The sequence below is a fragment of the Oryzias melastigma genome, linkage group LG4, assembly GCF_002922805.2.
Source record: "Oryzias melastigma strain HK-1 linkage group LG4, ASM292280v2, whole genome shotgun sequence".
In the NCBI taxonomy this organism is placed as follows: Eukaryota; Metazoa; Chordata; class Actinopteri; order Beloniformes; family Adrianichthyidae; genus Oryzias; species Oryzias melastigma.
The window spans coordinates 27,361,140-27,380,173 of NC_050515.1; the positions used below are offsets into that span (position 1 = coordinate 27,361,140).

General features: G+C 44.2%; 1 protein-coding gene across 5 annotated transcripts; it reads right to left on the reverse strand.

Annotated features, from left to right (window-relative positions):
• Positions 1 to 418: 418 nt before the first annotated feature.
• Positions 419 to 17,401, reverse strand: apbb3 (amyloid beta (A4) precursor protein-binding, family B, member 3). 5 transcript variants are annotated; one of them, XM_036211671.1, is made up of 13 exons: positions 17,095 to 17,400; positions 12,258 to 12,421; positions 12,131 to 12,183; positions 9,903 to 9,966; positions 8,431 to 8,583; positions 8,232 to 8,359; positions 8,001 to 8,006; positions 7,733 to 7,847; positions 7,567 to 7,648; positions 7,408 to 7,491; positions 2,738 to 2,856; positions 2,487 to 2,660; positions 419 to 1,257 (listed from the first exon to the last, which is right to left on the reverse strand). In XM_036211671.1, the coding sequence occupies exons 1-13, from the start codon at positions 17,141 to 17,143 to the stop codon at positions 1,024 to 1,026; spliced, it is 1,425 nt and encodes a 474-aa protein (XP_036067564.1). In that variant the 5' UTR covers positions 17,144 to 17,400; the 3' UTR covers positions 419 to 1,023. The 5 variants fall into 5 exon arrangements, with proteins under 5 accessions (XP_036067564.1, XP_036067563.1, XP_024114923.1 ...); XM_036211670.1 differs by having other exon boundaries at positions 12,131 to 12,186; XM_024259155.2 differs by having other exon boundaries at positions 9,903 to 9,951; positions 12,131 to 12,186; positions 17,095 to 17,399.
• Between the last annotated feature and the right edge of the window lie 1,633 nt (positions 17,402 to 19,034).

The following is a 19,034-nucleotide window of genomic DNA, read 5'->3' on the forward strand; positions in this document are numbered from 1 at the left end:
TTTTCAGCTATCAGCTTCAGCATTTTTAGCTTTCAATTTCAGCATCTTCAGCTTACAGCATTCACACTAATATTATCACAGGTAATGCTACATCTAGTTCATAATATTGTTAAAAAGTTAGAGTTTAAATGTTTTATAAATGTAGTTTTAGTGTGTTGAATAAATGTTTATCCTGTTCGACCCGCGTTCTAAGGTGTGTTTTGGATTTTGGCGCTCTGTGTGGTTGAGTTTGACACCCCGCTCTATAAGAAGGCCACAGGTAAAAAGATTTGACATCTTCAACTCAAAACCGTTGTGAAAAAAGCCAGTGGTTACAATGGTCACTGAAATAACTAAAGTCACGATAAATAAACAAAAAAATCGATTAAAAGTGACGAGAAACTCAACCTGTGAGCTAAAACAGGACAAAGAGCTAACGAGCTGTAAGGGCATTTGTTTATTTGGGTTTATTTATACATGACATCATTTGTTTACTGCTGATCAGAATATTATTGTTGACAAACCAAGCCTACTATTTTTTCTCATGCATCAGCTTCCTGCATGAGCCTCAGCCAATCAGGGGGCAGTTTGAGGCATCATCGACGTGGACAGGGCAAGAACCAAGCTGCTGATGTCAACAATCAGGAACACGTTTCTGTCTCACAGGGAGGTGAGCTCGCCACGGTAGGTCACATGACATCGCTCTGACAGTGATCTCCACGGTTCTTCTTAGGTGAGGTTTCAGGAAAATAGGACTCAAGGCAGAAAGCAAGCTCTTATTTTGAAACAGGAAGTCCATGAGGTTTTTCTTTCACATGTATCATTTTGAGCGCGCTCTGGCCTCTGTTCACTGCTGTGGAAGATGCTTCAGGAGCTTCTGGAGGTCTGGTTTGGTCCGATCCAAGCAGGAGGCGCTGTCCCTCATGTTCCAGGTGAAGCCGAACCAACAAAGCTGGGAACCAACCACACGGCGGTCTGGTGATGATGCCATGGCCTCTGCGGCTCACATACCACCTGCAGACTCTGGTGGCTCCGCCCCTTTAGCTATGAGGTGGCGGCCTGTTTGCTGCGAAAAGTTTCAAAGAACGCCATCATCCCCTTCCTCACATTGATGCTCCCCTTCGTCGTCATGAGGCTACTGCTGCTGCTGCGGGACGTGAGCGGGGGAAAGGCGGCGCCATCCATGGAGTTGGCCCGCTTGACTTTGGACGGGGTCACGTGCCACGACCTGGTCCTGGGGGGAGGAGTCTGTGCCACCAAGCACTTCTGGTACTGGACCTGAGGAGAGGACACGAGTGCTGTTACACCAGCCACCTATAGGGGGCGGAGCAGGTTTGCAGACCAGGTGGTTTCCTCTTTTAACCCTTTAACACCGGAGCTCCTGTGTTTGCGTTCTTTGATATACTGTAACTTTTTGTGTTAACATGATAATTCCAGGAATTATCATGTTAAAGGTGGAAAAGTTACTGTTCTTAATAAATTTCTTGCTCATTTTGGCAAAATATCATATTCAGAAATGTAAATTCTCTGGACGAAAACCATGGTTCATTGTATTCTTTTCTGAGTTCAATTTGTATATTAATAGTAACCGAAACTCTGAGAAACAAAAAGCAATCAATCAGGGGCGGGACTGCTCAGCTCCAAAAGCCACGCCCCCTCAGAGGAGATTTTAGAAACAGAGGCTTCAGATCAACAGGAAAAATCTCTTTTTAAGACATTTAGGTTGTGGGATTTTGGTTAAATGCTTCATAATCATAATTAAAACATTACTAGGAACATTGTTTAAATAAAAAACGATTTTCATAGGGGGACTTTAAGGGTTTGAGTGCTTCACCACTCTGTAAACTTCTGTTTGTCCTGGCAGGGTTCTCAGGGGGGCGGGTCCTAGCCAGGCCTCAAGGCCGTGATACAGTAAGACATGTCAAACATGTCAAATATCACATGTCGAGTAATCATATCCGGACCTCCAGATCATTTTATTTTATTGTTATTAACAGCCTGATGTTATCTTGTGCTCATTTCTAACTTGTATAAATTTGACAAAATATATTTTTATGGGGAGTAAAATATTGAAAGTTATTCAATGTTTAAGTTGATTTTGGACTATTCTGGCATTTACTAAGATTTTCTAGACTATTCTTGAGTTTACCTAATATTTCAGCTACATGCTTGCTATTTTGGCTGGAATGAGTTATTTTTTAAGGCTAATTTGGCATTTGAATTTTAGCTGCCTATCAGCTTTAGCATTTTTAGCTATCAATTTCAGCATCTTCAGGTGCCAAATTCAGGTTGCAGCATTCACACTAGCATTATTGTAGGTGATGCTATATATCTAGTTCCTTATTATGTTAAAGTTAAGGTTTTAAAATTTTAAAAATGTAGTTTTAGAATATTCAGTAAATGTTTATCTTGTTCAGCTTGTGTTTTGGATTTTGGCCCCCAGTGCGATTGATTTTGACACCCCTGCGGTGAGGCGTTCAGGGAGCGTCAGGACTTCTCTGTCTCACCATGCAAGCAGCCTGCACAGCCTCAGAGATGATTCCTGCATCCGGCTCACACCAGAACACGTGACACTCGAACTGCTGCGTGCCGCCATCAGCGATCACTGCGAAGGTGTGGCTGTCATGACCCACGCCAAGAAAGGTGAGGAACCGCACCTGACACTCCCAGAGAGGCTCGTCCTGTAAGGACCAAAAGGTGGGTTGAGACTCTGACCGGTTTTGAACAAAGTGGAGCTCCATGCGCTGCAGGGGCCTACCTCCCCCCTCCTCCACAGGGACAGCACGCTGTCTGTGACGTGGATCACTGCAGGCTCCCAGTCATCGTGGTCTGTGGAGGTCATGATGCTCTCAATGGCTCGGTTCAGCACCTCCATACCTGCAACACAACACAGATGTTTAGGAGGTTCTCCTGAGGATCTGCCTTTACACCTATATGTGCTTCTGGACCAGCCAGAACCTTTGTCTCTGTATCTGATCCTGCAGAGGAGAACCAGACGAAGAACTGGTGCAGCATGGCTCAAAAACTCCTTCATAAAAGTCAACATTTGAAACAGCAAACAGGACACCCATCGTTAAAACAAACATCCGCCAGGAAAGAGGATTGGGGTCACATGGCAGAGCTTCTTTGAACATAGTTCCTGCCGTCAAGAGACTGCTGTGTTTGGTGGAAATTATGAGCACAGAAGCAAATTGTTACACACAAAGAAATTAGACCGACTGGAGTGTTTGTGCGGGATCCTAAAGGTGTCCTACAACCGTTTATGTATCACACCTGTCGAAGTGGAGGGCCGGGTAATTATATAAGGGGCGGCCGTGGTGCAGCGGTCGGGCGGTCGACTCGTGATCAGAAGCCAGCGGGTTAGACTCCCGCCTTGCCCGCCCATGTGTCGAAGTGTCTTTGGGCAAGACACTGAACCCCGAATTCCCTCTGATGGGAGGTTGGCGCCAGTATTCAGCAGCGGAGCCACCACCAGTGTGTGAATGTGTGTGTGAATGGGTGAATGGGTCTGTGACTGTGAAGCGCTTTGGGCCCTCGAAGGAGGGTAGAAAGCGCTATACAAGTATACGCCATTTACCATAATTACACCGGCCCTACAGATCTTTTTATTTTATTGTTATTAATGACGGGGCTGCACGGTGGCGCAGTGGTTAGCGCTCTTGCCTCACAGCGAGAAGGCCCCGGTTCGAATCCCGGCTGGGACCTTTCTGTGTGGAGTTTGCATGTTCTCCCCGTGCATGCGTGGGTTTTCACCGGGGACTCCGGCTTCCTCCCACCGTCCAAAAACATGCTTCATAGGTGAATTGGTGACTCTGAATTGCCCCTAGGTGTGAATGTGGGAGTGAATGTGTGTGATTGAGGCCCTGAGACAGACTGGAGACCTGTCCAGGGAGAACCCCGCCTTCGCCCATCAGCAGCCGGGTTAGGCTCCGGCACCCCCGCGACCCCGACAGGGACAAAGCGGTCAGGAAAATGGATGGATGGATGTTATTAATGACCTGATGTTATCTTGCGCTCATTTATAACTTGTGTAATTTTGACAAAATATATTTTTATGGAGAGTAAAATAATGAAAGTTATTTACGGTTTAAGTTAATTTGTTCTGGACTAATATTCCTGCCTTTTTATTCAAAATTATCCTAAAAAGTTGCAGTTTTTAAGTTTTAAAAATTTGCATTCTGCTAGCTTTTTGGACTTTTTTGGCATTTACTAAGATTTTTTAGGCTAACATCCATCCATCCATTTTCTTGACCGCTTTGTCCCTTTCAGGGTCGCGGGGTGCCGGAGCCTAACCTGTCTACTGATGGGCGAAGGCGGGGTACACCCTGGACAGGTCTCCAGTCTGTCTCAGGGCCTCAATCACACACATGCACTCTCACATTCACACCTAGGGGCAATTTAGAGCCACCAATGAACCTATGAAGCATGTTTTTGGATGGTGGGAGGAAGCCGGAGTCCCCGGTGAAAACCCACGCATGCACGGGGAGAACATGCAAACTCCACACAGAAAGGTCCCAGCCGGGAGTCGAACCGGGGCCTTCTCGCTGTGAGGCAAGAGCGCTAACCACTGCGCCACCGTGCAGCCCTTTTTAAGCTAACATTTCAGCTAAATGCTAGGCTAATTTAGGCTTTTTTAAAAATCTTTTTTAGGCTGTTTTGGAGTTAGGCTAATATTTACACGTTAGCTGTTTTGATTAATTTAGGCTTTTTTCCATTTTTTAAGCTATTTTGGAGTTTAGCTATTTTTCAGCTACACATTATCTGTTTTAACTAAGCTAAGTGTTTTTATTTTTTTAGGCTAATTTGGCATTTAGCTAATATTTCAGCTGGCTATTAGCTTCAGCGTTTTCAGCTTTTACGTTCAGCATTTTCAGCTGTCAACTTTAGCGTTTTTAGTTATCAATTTCAGCATCTTCAGCTATCAGCACTAGCATTTTCAGTAGCTAAATTCAGCTTACAGCATTTACACTAGTATTATCACAGGTAATGCTGTATATGTAGTTCATTATTATTTTAAAGTTAAGGTTTTAAAGTTTTAGCAATGCAGCTGTAGAGTGTTCAATAAATGTTTATCCTGTTCGGTCCGTGACCTAAGGTGTGTTTTGGATTTTGGCCCCTTTATGTGATTGAGTTTGACACTCCTGGCGTAAAGGTCAAAGGGTTACGGCAGGTCAAGGAGTGTATGTTTTTTAGGTGTCAAAGGGTTAAACGTACATGTTTTTTGGACCAGCTAGAGCGGGGGTCGGCAAACTGCGGCTCCGGAGCCGCATGCGGCTCTTCAAGCACTCCCTTGCGGCTCAGTGGCGCTTTTTCATAAATGTTTTGATAATAATTTAAAATGTTGGAAGGAAATATATTATAGCAATTTGGGTGGGAACAGAGCCACAGATGACTGGCAGATTTAATCCAGACATCACTTGTATCCCATTCACTGTACGATCCCTCGTGATTGGAGCAAGAAGCACACACGCAGGCCATGGAGACCTGTTGGTGTCAACATTTTGCCCACCATTTTTTTAACAGCTCCGAACCACAGCACAGCAGACACTGTGAGGACCCTCACTCATACACACACCACTCTCACTCATGGTGCCGGTAAAACACTCAAGTCCCATAATGCAACACAAGAACAGACACTAACTCCACCCACTAACAAGGAACTATTTCTAAATTAACAGTCAGGCTGCCACAATATTTTTGTTTTAATACGATTTCTGTAGGAGGACAAACATGACACAAACATCCTTTACGTTTTCCAGTTGTTGTGAGATGAGTGTAGATGCTTCCACGCCGTCTGAGTCAGCGCACAGCAGAATTCCTGCCCGTGCGTCTGGAGCGCACGTGAGCGCACGTTGCTACGCGGGTTTTGAAGTCGGGTCACGAGCTCCACGTACAAATCGGCACGCATTGAGCGCGCTGAATCTTCAATCCGGTTCAAGATTTCCACGCACAGTCGCGGCAGCTCAGAGCTGTAACTGTGCGTGGAAATCTTGAACCGGATTGAAGATTCAGCGCGGGAGCTGCTTGTGGGCGGAGTCTGCTTCAAAGCACAGAAGTACCAAACGTGATCACGAAGGAGAAATGAATCATTACGGTTTGTGTCCGGTCAGGTTAATATGACACCAAGATGAGATGAGCGCTAATGAACAGTAGAAGAAGAATAGAAGAAGAATCTCCTCCCGCCACTGCGTGCGTGACCGCGCTGCTCCGGTGTGGATACCACCTGCTGAGCGCGGCGATGTGCAGGTCTCACACACCGGCCGCGTGCGGTGCGTGGCGGGGAGGAGATTCTCCTTCTATTGTATTTTTACTGTTCATTAGCGCTCATCTGCATCTACAACAGGGAGAACCGAAAGTAAAAGTGTTGAAAATCCCCCAAATCTTTCTGAAGACTTTTGTTTTCACAACTCTGTCCTTTTAAATGTCTGACTATAAGACTCACGCGCGCTCCAGACTTGGAGGGCAGGAATTTAGGTGTGCACGCGCTTATATTGACTCTTCATTGAAAGTGTTGATTGACGCGGCCAGTGTGGAAGCACCTTAAAGGTGCACGTTACATTTTTGTTTTTTTTTTTCAAATCCTCTAAATAAAAATGACATCAAAAATCGTATTTCTTTATTGCATTTCTTTAATTTCATCAAAGCAATGAAACAAACTGTAATTCATTCATATTGTAGTGATGGTCTCAGACACGCGCTGGGCTTGCTGTCGGTCTGGCAGCGCAAGGAATTGTGGGTTACCCATTCTTTTGCCTGTCTGACTGGAATTGGATTTAAGTTTGGGTTTTCGTCAACGTGTTTTGTTGTCTGACTGTTGAACATTTGTTGAACATTTGTGATTTTGTCCTGTTATGTTTGAATTCTTCCTGCACCTGGAGTGAGAATGAGGGAGAGACTGATCAGGACCCCCTCTCGTTGTGTCATTGAGGGATGTCAAAATAAAAGCTCAGATGTTCATTATGGGGCTATTCAGCTTTTGTCAGATAGTTTGACGCTGCAATGTCTCACCAACTTGTCATGACGCCAAAAATGTAGCTTATATGACACGAGGACACGCAGCAGGAGAAATAATCGTTTATACGACACATTCTCCATGTGTTACTACCAGTGTACGACTTTTATAAGCTGTTTCAATTTATGCGGCTCCAGACATATTTGTTTTTATTGTATTGGTCCAAAGTGGCTCTTTCAACACTTTGTGTTGCCGACCCCTGAGCTAGAGCTAGATTCTGTAATCATCAGTGAATTCATCTCCTTACTCTGAGGAATATAGTGTCATCACCACACAAGACCTAAAGATGTGGACATTTTCCCCATCTGTTTGATTTACCTCCACAAACGAAACTCATGATGTCATTCTTTCTAAACAAATCTTTTCTGAACAAACTCAGGTGAGACTCAGGTATCACACTAGCAGAGGAGTCATACCCATGGCTCTGGACACTGGCAAGTTCCCAATGTATTGGACCTCAAACTTCTGAACCTGATGCCGGACCGCCTCCAGAACCTCCACTGAAAAAAAAGTAACATTTAATCAATACCCGACCAATCAGAGCGCAGATGAGCTAGTGGAACCAGGTGAGTCACCTTGTCTGGGCAGGTCCTCTGGTGAAATACTCTCCATGGTCAGAGAGCGTGACGGGCTCATCACGGCCTTCTCTGCCATCAACTGTACTCAGAAGGGGCAAAACCACATGCTTATAGAGGCACGGCGCCCCCTGCTGGGTGGAGGGAAGGAGGCGACTGATCTCACCTTCGAGCACATCTCATGAAGCGCCATGGCAACAGCTTTGGCAGGAGCGTCGCAACGAAACACATGACACTTCAGCACGCAGCTGTCCTTATCGCCCGCCACAAATGCAAAATCTCTAAACACACGCATCCATGCACACACACATGACACAAACACACACAGTTAAATAGACACAAAGACAGACAAGGGCGGTCAGCTGATGGTCACACGGCGCCCTCAGTCATTGATTCTGACGTTTATGTGGAGCTGCCAGTGTTCACTGGTTTACCTGTCCCTGACCAGGTGTGGGGGGGTGCATGGCAAAGACAGAGAGAGTGACAGGGTCAGTGTGCCGACAGGTAACAGGTTGACAGGTGAGTCTGCATGCAATAACTATTAGAGCTCCCTCTGCAGGTCTGGAGCATGGCATTCAGGTCTGCAACCCTAGACTACAGTTCCCATAATCCTTGGCTACCGTTGACATGGACACGTTCTTCAGAGAGTTGCTGGATTGGCTTACCTCCCGTTGTTGCAGCCCACCCCCCACACACGGATGTTGATGATTGGTTGGCAGTGCAGTGGGGTGTGGTCTAGTGGGTCTAACAGGGTCAAAGTGTCCTTCTTCAGAACCAGCATCATCTCCCGGTTCTGCAGGCACACACCAGGTGTGGGTGGGGTTCAAGCACACCCTCCATCCCTTCTATTGGCTGCATTCTTACCTCCCCCCAGGCCCCCAACCTGTCCCTCTGCTCTGGACCCTCTCTGCAGTGAGACAGCTGCTGGATGACATTACTGACAGCAAGGCTGCTGCGGCCAGGAGACAGGTCCTCCTCCTCCACTTGCAGCCAGCCCAGTGAGCGCACAGCAAAGTACTGAGGACAGATTAATTCAGATTAATGAGGGACACCCAGAGATTAGAGTAGATTATTCCTGCAGCAAAATAAATCCCGTCTCTGCAGAAAGCCGGAGCTTCCACTCTGTCCACATGGATCAACTGTCGTCTTTATCTCCACCATCCGCAAGAATCACAGAGTCCAAACGAGAAGAGTTCGGTTGCTGATGCTGGACAGGACAGACGTGGAACGAAACACAGCAGAAGCAGGATGCCCCCCTCCCCCCATTACAAGTAATCCAGAACCATCAAAAGGTGTCCAGTTCACGGCAGTACAAGGAGGATTAGGTGATTTACGGCATGTGTCAAAGTCAAGGCCCGGGGGCCGGATCCGGCCCTCCAGGTTATTCTATCCGGCCCTCTAGATCATTTTATTTTATTGTTATCAATGTTATGTGGCACTCATTCCTAACTTGTATAATTTTGACAAAATATGTTTTTATGGAGGGTAAAATATTGAAAGTTATGTAATGTTTAAGCTGATTTACTCTGGAATAGTATTTATGCCTTTTAATTATTCATAATTATGTTAAAAATGTACGGTTTCAAAGTTTTAAAAATTGGCATTCTGATAGATTTTTGGACCATTTTGGCATTTACTAAGATTTTTTTTTTCCATTTTGGAGTTTAGCTAGTATTTCATCTACATGCTAGCTGTTTTGGCTAAATTAGGCTTTTTTTCAGTTTTTTAAGATAGTTTGAAGCTTAGCTATTTTTTTCAGCTACATACTATTAGGCTAACCTAAGTTTTCTTTGTTTTGTTTTTTAGGCTAATTTGGCATTTAGCTAATATTTTAGCTGGCTATCAGCTTCAAGGTTATCAGTTTCAAAGTTCTTAGCTATCAATTTCAGCATCTTCAGCGGCCAAATTCAGCTTACAGCATTTACACTAACATTATCGCAGATAATGCTATATATCTAGTTTATAAACATGTTAACATACGGTTTTAAAGTTTTATAAATGTTGTTTTAGAGTGTTCAATAAATGTTTATCCTGTTCAGGCCGTGACCTAATGTATGTTTTGGATTTTGGCCTCCTGTTAAGTTTGACGCCCCTGATCTACTGGAATGACGTTGATCTTGTCAATGGTTAAAAGTTAAATTAAAGAACATAAACATCAAGTTTCCAATAAATATATACAAGTCCAAGGTTTTCTGTTTGTCACAGGCCATCCTCTGACCACCATCTTTGTGGGTATTAGTTTTGAATAGTAGTATGAATCTAAATAATTTAAGTTAATCATATCAGGTTTTATTCAATGTGGCTAGCTTTGGCAAGTGCAGATGATGGTGGTTTACCTTTGAGTCAGGGTCGTGGGGAGTGAGATGGTCTTCATGCCACAAAGATCTGAAAACAAAAAAACTTTAACAAAACACATCATTTAAACAGTTTTATCACCACTGTCCCCCTCTACATCCAAACAAAATGTTGATACACAACCTTCAGCAAATAGTGGTGACTTTGAGATACTATTGAAAGACAAAGTTCAACCCTGTCAGACTCTAACTGACACCTAAAACCTTAATGTTTTCTTTAAGAATCAAGCTCATGCTCTGATTGTATAGGTGTTGAATGGACTAACCACACACCCATAGTGAAACAATCCCAACATACATTTTAAAGGGAAGAACCACTCCACCACAGACCCACACTGCCCTCAACTTCACAAGACTTCGGAGAGAATGTCAGCTGAGACAGTTCTATGATGTTCAGACCACCTCAGCTCTGGTCAGAAACCTCAACCATGGAGGTGAAAACAACTTAATGACCTGCAGCTCTGTGTTTGCTCCGGCCATGCTTCTATATGGTTCGTTTTTCTTTCTGTTCTGTGGAGAAATTAATTTTGTATCAGTGTGAACCAAGAATTGGACCAAGGCTCAGGGTGGTGGTTTTAAATCTCCGTCTTCCACTCACCTCTTTGACCTAGTTCCTGACTCAGCTCGTGTATAATAACTGCATATCTGAGTATTTCTTTATGCAGTTTGAGAAAACTTTCAGTTGTGATATTGCGATGGCTGGGCCACAAGCTCCATGCTCCACTCCATTCTGATACATCAACTAGCAGAAAAATGGAAACGTTGCTGTCTATCCTTTTCACATCCAAGCTGGTATCTAGCTCAAAACTGTCCAGCTGGAGAGCTCCAAAATCACTCGCCATTTTTGTCGCACCGCTAATGCTAGCTTGAGATTGTGAGGGGCTTTAAGCTAGCAGGAGAGAGTGTAAAAAAAGGGATGATGGGATATCCGCGGAGGCTTACTCCCGCTCTAGCGGTCACGTCAACAACTCAAAAGTGATTTTCTGATCAACACCTGCTGCTTTGCAGAAACTATGTCCTAAAAACAAAACATCTTTTTTTTTTTGCTATAACAGCATAATCATAAAAGACCACTTCACTGATGAGTCACAGTGAAGTTATGGGAAAGAGGAGAGGAAGCTTGACTGAAGCCAGATGTGTACATTTTGAACAACAGTTTGGTTTCATGCAGAGAAAGAGAACCACAGATGTAATATCTGCGTTGAGGATATTTTTGGGTGAAAAACCAAGAAAGTCAGAAGGATCTGCATTAAGTCTTTGTATGTAGAGCAGGAATGGGCAACTTCAGGCCTCGAGGGCCGTATTCCTGCCTGTCTTCCAACATCTCCTGCTCTGGCATGTTCTACTTGGCTGGACACATCTGAACCAAGTAATCAGTCATGAGTAGGGCTTAAATATCTGGAAATCAGTCTGACACTGAATCCCTCATGGCTTTGAGTTCCCTATCACTGATCTTGAGAAAGTCTATGACAGGATCAGGGAGAGGAGCTGTGGTTTGGATGAGGAACTCTGGAGTGACAGAGAAGAACGTTAGAGTGGTTCAAGACATGGATGAGAGCCAGAAGACAGAGGTGAGATGTTCTAAAGGTGTGACAGAGCAGTAGAAGGTGGAGGTAGGACTGCAGCAAGGATCAGCTTTCATCTCCTCCTTGTTTCTATGGTGACGGACAGACTGACAGATGAGGTTAGAGAGGAATCTCTGTGGATCCTGATGTTTGCAAATGACACTGTGCTCTGTAGTGAGAGCAGGGAACAGGTGGAAGAACATCTAGAGAGGTGGAGGTTTGTTCTGGAAAGGAAAGACAGAATATTTGTGTGTGAATGACAGGAACTCAAGAGGAACGATTGCAGGGAGCAGAAATGGAAAACTAGGTTCTTTGGGTCAACAGTCCAGAACAACAGCGTGAGAAGCAGCACGTTGGAGTTGTTGGAGGAAGGTTTCAGGTGTGACTAAAGAAAGTCATCAAGAATGAAAGGAAAGATGTAGCAGACTGTGGAGAGAGCAGCCATGCTGTTGGTTTAGAGACTGATGCAGAGACAAGAGGAAGCAGAAATGAAGATGCTGAGATTCTTGTTCTCTTCGGGAGTGACCAGGATCAGAAATTAAGTTTATCTGAGTGTATGGGATTCTGTGTCCTTGAACAGAAACATCACATGCACTTTGATGGGGATGACCAGATGCATGGAAAGAATGACGGTGAAGCACAAACCTTTCCTCGGTGTGTCCATCTGTCTCCTTGGAGCTTGGCTCGGCTGCCTCCTCCTGCTGGCACAAAGCTTGGTTAGAACTGATGCTAACTGTTCATTCAGGATCATTAATGTTACATCTCCACTCACCGGTGGTTCCAGTGCCTGAGGGATTCCAGTAAGACAAGGGTGCTGCCATTGGGTGGCGCCAGTGGGAACATGCCAGTAATAAGTGCCAGTGGACCCTTTGATGGTTCTCCATCCAGATGGAAGGTCTGGATCCATCAGGAGGTTCTGGTCTGTCCAGATGTTGTCTACAAGAATTTCAACATATAGCGTGAAAACAACCCACAGTTCCAGCACCATCTCGAGACTGTGGCTACGACTCTCAGTGCTAATCTGCCACATGTGTTTAAGCACACATTTATGGAAGAAAAACCTGATCTCTCAAAAAATGAAATGGAATTACAGTATTACTTCTTTATTCAAATTGTGACTCAGACGAAAAAATGCTGTTGGAAAAACATCGTATTTGTGATGTAGAAAATATGCTGGGCGGGGCCAGAAGCTCCTAGCTCCGCTCCATTCTGATACATCCACTTGTAGACAAATAGATCTAGCAGAATAGTGTGTAAAAATAGAGCTCTCAGTTAAGGGTGACAGGAAAGAACAGGGGAGGTACTCTGTGCCAATAGTCCCGCCCACAACTCAGGGGAGAATTTCTAATGAACTCCTGCTGCTCTGCAGACACTATGTCCTAGAAAATGACACTGATTTTTTAGATTTTGGCTAACAATATTATAACCATAATCAAAAGACCACTGGGAACACTTTTACAATTGATTAAAAGATGATTAGAGTGGGACTTTAAACAAACTAAAACAGAACAAATCTGGAACTCCATGCTAAACAGGAAGGCAATGACATGCAGAGGAAGTACTGTAGTGAAGATGAAAACAGACCACTGCTGCTCTGAAACCCGTCACTACAGACTTGGTTGTTTGGTCAGTTAGTAATATCCTCAATACAAATTTGTCCAAAGTTTACAGTTGCATATGCAGTTATCCAGAAGCACAAACAGGTCAGAAGTACTGAGGAGGTGGAACAGACCCCACCTCTCCATAAGTTACACAGGTGAACACAGGTGTTCAAATGCTGACAGCTTCAGGTGAAGGAGGCAGGAAGTACAAAATCTTTCTGAATATAAACCGGTTCATGTAAAAGTAGTACAGATGACTCCTCTGTGCTTTCAGCAGAAATCTGCCGTCTCTTTGAAGACTATAGGGTTGGGCACCGAAATTCAATTCCAAGTAGGAACTGTTATGATTTACGCGGTTCTACTGAAACCCAAAGAAGCTGCTGCAATCGGTGCTTTGTTTCATTGAAGCTCTATTTGTCTTAGAACATGTTAATCACTTCAGTGTGTTGAAGTTCTAGCCAATTCTTTTGCCTTTTGTCATGATCAGTGCTTCAGTTTTCTCATGTTCTGTTTTCCCTGTCAGTCCCACCATGTTCAGGTCTATCATCCACAGCTGTCTTCATTTAGTTAATCAACCTCAATGTATTTAAGTGTCTGCTTTTCAGTTTCTCATTGTCAGGTCATCTGCTCTGTTCTGGCCTGTCACGTCACTAGTTTGTGCTTCTTGTTTTGTTATGGTTGAGATTATGCCACCGTGTCCTGTCTTGACACCTTTTCTGTGATAGTGGGCAGGCTTATGTAAAACTAGTGACGGAGCGAACACGAGAGCGCGCAGCGCGATAGTCTGGCTTCATTTTACAGCAGGTCACAGACGTTTGACAGGTCGCTGCGTCGCATCAGCCAATCAGGAACACAGCTTTGGGCACTTGACTATTTTAGTGACCCGATCAGCGAGTAAAATACTAATCTTTTTTTGGGTTTTTGTCATGTCGCAGTGCGGCGGTTCTCTGGCTGCAGCCAGCCTCCCGGACTTCAGCCGAGCTCGCTCAATACACCGGCAGACAGACGGCCACTGTGGGGAGCGGGAGCAGCCTGCTCGGGTCTCCTGAACTGTGATGTCTTCCTTATTTTCATTGAGACAATAAAAAAAAAAAAGTTTCTCCTATTTTCTCCCTGTCGGGTTAATGTGAGACAGCCTTTTAAATTCAGTCACAGAAACACACCGGAAGCGGCTGTCATCCAGACATATCCTCAAGTGACATTAAAACCCTTTGAAGGATTTTTTTTTTGTAGATTTTTGCAGAAATCCTCACAATAAATAAATCTGATCCATGTGGCGTCCATTCTTTGGAAGTGTGAAGATGTTCACACACCGGCTGCGTCGGCACACATTCAAGCGGCCACTTTCAATAAAAAGTCTATGCAAACACGCGTAGAGCAGAATTTCGGACTTTTTTTTTTTAAATGGCTGCTTGAATGCACGCCGAAGCAGTCGGTGTGTGAACATCTTCACAGACATGCACACGCAGACACGGCGTCAAGCTCAGATCACGTTTGACAGGCGGCGAGCAGCAAATGAACCGGTGGTGAGCCACCGGTTTTTAGGGTTTAGAGGTTGGGGAGCTCTGATTGAATGGGAACGACCAGCACGACAAAAAAAACGACAACAAAATCAGAAAAAAAGAACCTCCTTGGCACCGGAAACAAATAAAACCTAAAACCCAGTCGGTGCCCAACCCTATTGAAGACAGATTTGTCCTATATTCTATAATTTTTCAGCCTGACTCAGAAACTAAACCAGGCCTTCCAGAGAAGCTGGACAAATCAATTCCTTGGTTACTGAACTGGCTCCCCTGCAGGTAAAACGAGCTTGGAGTTTAACTTTGTTTTTAAAGGTGGAGACCTTCCAGTCAATCCTCTGTCAGCCTGACAAGCTCAGAAACCCAATAATCTCTTCAAAAGGAGAATATGCTGAAGCTTCAGTCAGATATTGATCATGCCGGAGCAGAAGAACATGTTAGTCGTCAGTTGATGGAAGAAAATCAATGATCTCCTTCATCAAATCTCGTTGGCTTCTTGTTTGGCTCACTTGATTCTCTCTTGGACTGCTAAATAGTTACATATCCCCATAAATGTATTTTACTCTGTTTTCTTCACCTTTTTTTTTACTCCTTTACACCCAGGGTCTGCAATAAATCATTTAGATCAGCGGTCCCCAGGATTTGTTGGTCGGACTATGTTCTCATTAATTGACCTTTAAGATGTGGCAACAAAGTAAAACGGTGTGATGTGTGTCGGAGTCCACTGATGTAGATTTACATTCACTGGCCACTTTATTAGGCAAACCTGTCCAACTGCTAATCAGTCAGAAACCTAACGGATTTAGGCATGTAGATGTGGTCAAGACTACATGTGTCAAAGTCAAGGCCAAAGAGCCGGATCCGACCCGCTGGGTGAAATATATCCAGCCCACCAGATCTTTTTATATTTTTGTTATTAATAAAAAGAAAATGTAGTTTTAGATTGTTCAATAAATGTCTATGCTGTTCAGCCCGTGACCGAAGGTGTGTTTTGGATTTTGGCCCCTTTGTGATTGAGTTTGACACCCCTGGTCAAGAGAATCTGCTGCAGTTCAAACCGAGCATCAGAATGATGATGAAAGGTGATTGAAGTGTCTTTGAACGTGGCAGACGGGAAGGTCTGAGGGTTTCAGAAACTGATGATCTACTGGGATTTTCAGTGCCAGCTGATCATGGTTCGACCACCACAGTCTACCTGAGTATTGTTGCTGACCATCTCCATCCCTTTATGACCACAGTGAACCATCTTCTGATGCTACTTCCAGCAGGATAAGACTCCATGTCATAAAGCTGGAATCATCTCAGACTGGTTTCTAGAACAATGAGTTCACTGGACTCTAATGACCTCCACCGTCACCAGAACCCAATAGATCCTTTGGGTTGGGCATCATGGATGTTCAGCTGACAAATCTGCAGCAACTGAGTGATGCTGTCATGTGAATATGGACCGACTTCTGAGGAATGTTTCCAGATCCTTGTTGAATCCATACCACCAAGGACAAAGGCAGTTCTGAAGAATAAAGGGTTCAACCCGGTATTAGCAAGGTGGGCCTAATAAAGTGGCTGGTGAGTGCACATGTCTGTCACAGAGCAGCTTTACTTCATTTGATTGTCTGACATGTGTTTTCCTCTTGTCTGATCATATTTTAATAAACTTTGAATTTACTTTGGGATTAAGCAACAGCTGACAGAAAACCTGATTTATTCAATCAATTTCAGAAAATCCAGAGACTGAATTCAGAGAAGAAATAGTTCTGAAATCCTCTTTCCATCCATCTGCCAGGACGACAGAGGAGAACCTCACGGTCTTCAGTCCTGCACAGGTTGATGATGTTGATAGTTTTACAACATCTATGTGTTCTCTTCAGTGGAGTTGTAAACAGAGAACGGGGGCTCATTCGTTCAACTCTCCGCTCAGAACATTTAAACAGGACTCCAGGAAACGTGAACCTGAGGGGATCAAAGGGTCATCTGCAGATAAGAAGGACATGAAAACGAGAACCTCTGAATAATTAATGAACATTGAAAAGTGATGAATCAGCTGAGAGGAGGAGGAGAAGTAAGCACAGCCGACTGTGCTCTTCACTTTCATAGCTGCTCTTAATCATGAGGAGAGTGCAGAAGAAGCAACGTGTCCATGTCATATGACCGCATGTAGCTTTCAGCCTTCAGCTTAGCTCAAACCCGTCCAGACCAACCCATTCCAAGAAGACTTTAAAAAATCTGAGCCGCTTTGAGATGTTTGACCAAGAAAATATCAAAGAACGGGACTTGAGATTGAGGTTTTTCTCGACATCTGAGCGGCCACATCTTCTTTAGTTATAAAAGTCTCTGAGAAACTCAAGCAGAGGAGAATTTAGTCTTTCTGCAGGTGGATCAGCCAACCACTCCACCGGTCACGTGCACGGCCCCAGAGGGAGGTCCCTGAAAGTCTCCCTAAACGCTGAGACCCCTCCCTGCAGGAAAGTAAGAGTAAGTGTGTTCCTACCATCGTAGTTCACGATGATGATGGCCAGCATGTAATCTTTCCCCATCATGGCTCCACCCTTCACCGTGCTTTTCCTGCACACACGTGCACGCGCACACACGCACAGGCCTCAGGGACAGATGCTGAAGCCTCGTCCTGCCTCTCTCTCTCTCTCTGTCAGCCTCAGTGTCTCTCGTCGCTCCGTCCTTCTCTCAGACATCGGTCTCCTCCTTCACCTCTTCCTTCTCTGCAGCTCTCCTCTCTCTGGTGAAGGATGCTGTTTTCGTCCTCTTTTGCTCCTCCTCCTGGTGATGTCATGATTCTCCTCCCCGTCATGCCTCTCCCCACTCCACTGTAAAAAGTGCTGATCTCCCACTGCAGAAAGTGGGACAGTTTGGATTTCAAATCCCCCCCACCCCGTGTGCTGATGTGCAGAAGGCGCGGGAGCTTTAATGCGCAACCCCCTCTGCTGGATCACCTGAGGTTTGTCCAGTTTGTCCTCAAGTGGACACATACTCAACACATAAAGCCCCGCCCATTATCCACAGCTTTTCCTTATTAAATGATTATTTGACTCTCTAAAGTTAAAATGGAAATAAATTAAAAGAAAGTTTAATTTGTTAAACGGCCCTCAGTTAAACAGCCAAAGGATTGAGTCCATTCACCCATTCACCCATCCATCTACCCACCCAATAATCCATCTGGACATAGGTGACCTGAGTGTATTTCTCCTTTTAAATCAATCAAACTGTCTTGGACAGACTCTGTTTGAATGAATGATCTTCTTTCCATCAACAGCTCTGCTGCACATGCACTAAACCCTCATCTGTTCCTAGTGTCTAGTTCAGGTTCTGGAGAAGAGAAGATGGTATCTTCACATTGACTGCAGTCAAATGAGCCGCCGTTCACATTTCTGTGGTCAAATCAGCATCACTGGATTTTTGGTGTGAGTTTCATCCAATACTTACGGTAGCAGGACTGAGAACGCTGGAAAATCTCCACCAGACTCCACGGAGCTTCTTGATGTGACCACGGAAATGTGAACGGCGGCTCATTTGACCGCAGTTGGAAAGGATTGTAAATCAATGAAAGAGCATTTTGATGTTAGCTTTGATTATTTTATCAAGAACTCTGAGAAACCAATGATTGAATGTATTGATCACAGTCAATAAACATTGGAGAATTAGCTAAAAGAGTCTTTGGTGAACTGGAAGGAGAAAGAATCAGGATTTTGGAGGAAGTTCTGTCCATGAAGATCTTCACTTCCTCGTCCAGCTGACATCTGGATCAGAACCATACGGCTGGACATTACCCAGATTGATGGATGTTTTTATGTAGCAGAAGTGAAGATTTATGCTAGCGAGACACAGAACTATCATAATCAGACAGAGAGAGGATGGAGCAGCTCCAAAAGCCACGCCCCCTAAGAGGAGATTTTGGAAACAGAGGCTTCCGATCAACATGAAAAGTGGCTTTTTAGGACATTTAAGTTGTGGGATTTTGGTGAAAAACTTCATAATCATAATTAAAACACTAGTGGGAACATTAAAAAAAGATTTTCATACTTTAACTGTCTATGCACTCCTGCACGTTCCTTAAGGTCCACTGATAAGAATCTTTGATGTGTTCCAAAAATTTGTTTTAATACCAGGGAAGACCTGGCCTCTCAGACAGCCACTCCCTCCGTCTCTGAACCAGACTGACTCTGTCCGGTGTTTCAAAACTCAAATAAGACCTTTTTATTTAAATGAGCTTTTTGCTTACTTTTACTTGTGTTCATTTTTTTTTACTCATAAGTCTGAGTATGTTTGATTAAGTTGTACCTGCTTTAGTAACGCTGTGCCATTTTGTGTTGGTTCTCTGATTTTATTTTGTTTTAACATTGTGAAGCACTTTGTGAATCACTCTCTTAGAAAAGTGTTATATAAATAGAGATTTTCTCTTTACTTATTGTTTTTGTG

Bases quoted from the DNA above. Each gene is read 5' to 3' on its own strand.
- apbb3 (XM_036211670.1), bottom strand. From the start codon at position 17,143: ATGATGGGGAAAGATTACATGCTGGCCATCATCATCGTGAACTACGAT. The intron at 12,422-17,094 runs GTAGGAACACAC...AAATTCTTGTAG, and splicing joins CATCATCGTGAACTACGATG to ACAACATCTGGACAGACCAG. The intron at 12,187-12,257 runs GTGAGTGGAGAT...GCTTTGTGCCAG, and splicing joins CTCAGGCACTGGAACCACCG to CAGGAGGAGGCAGCCGAGCC.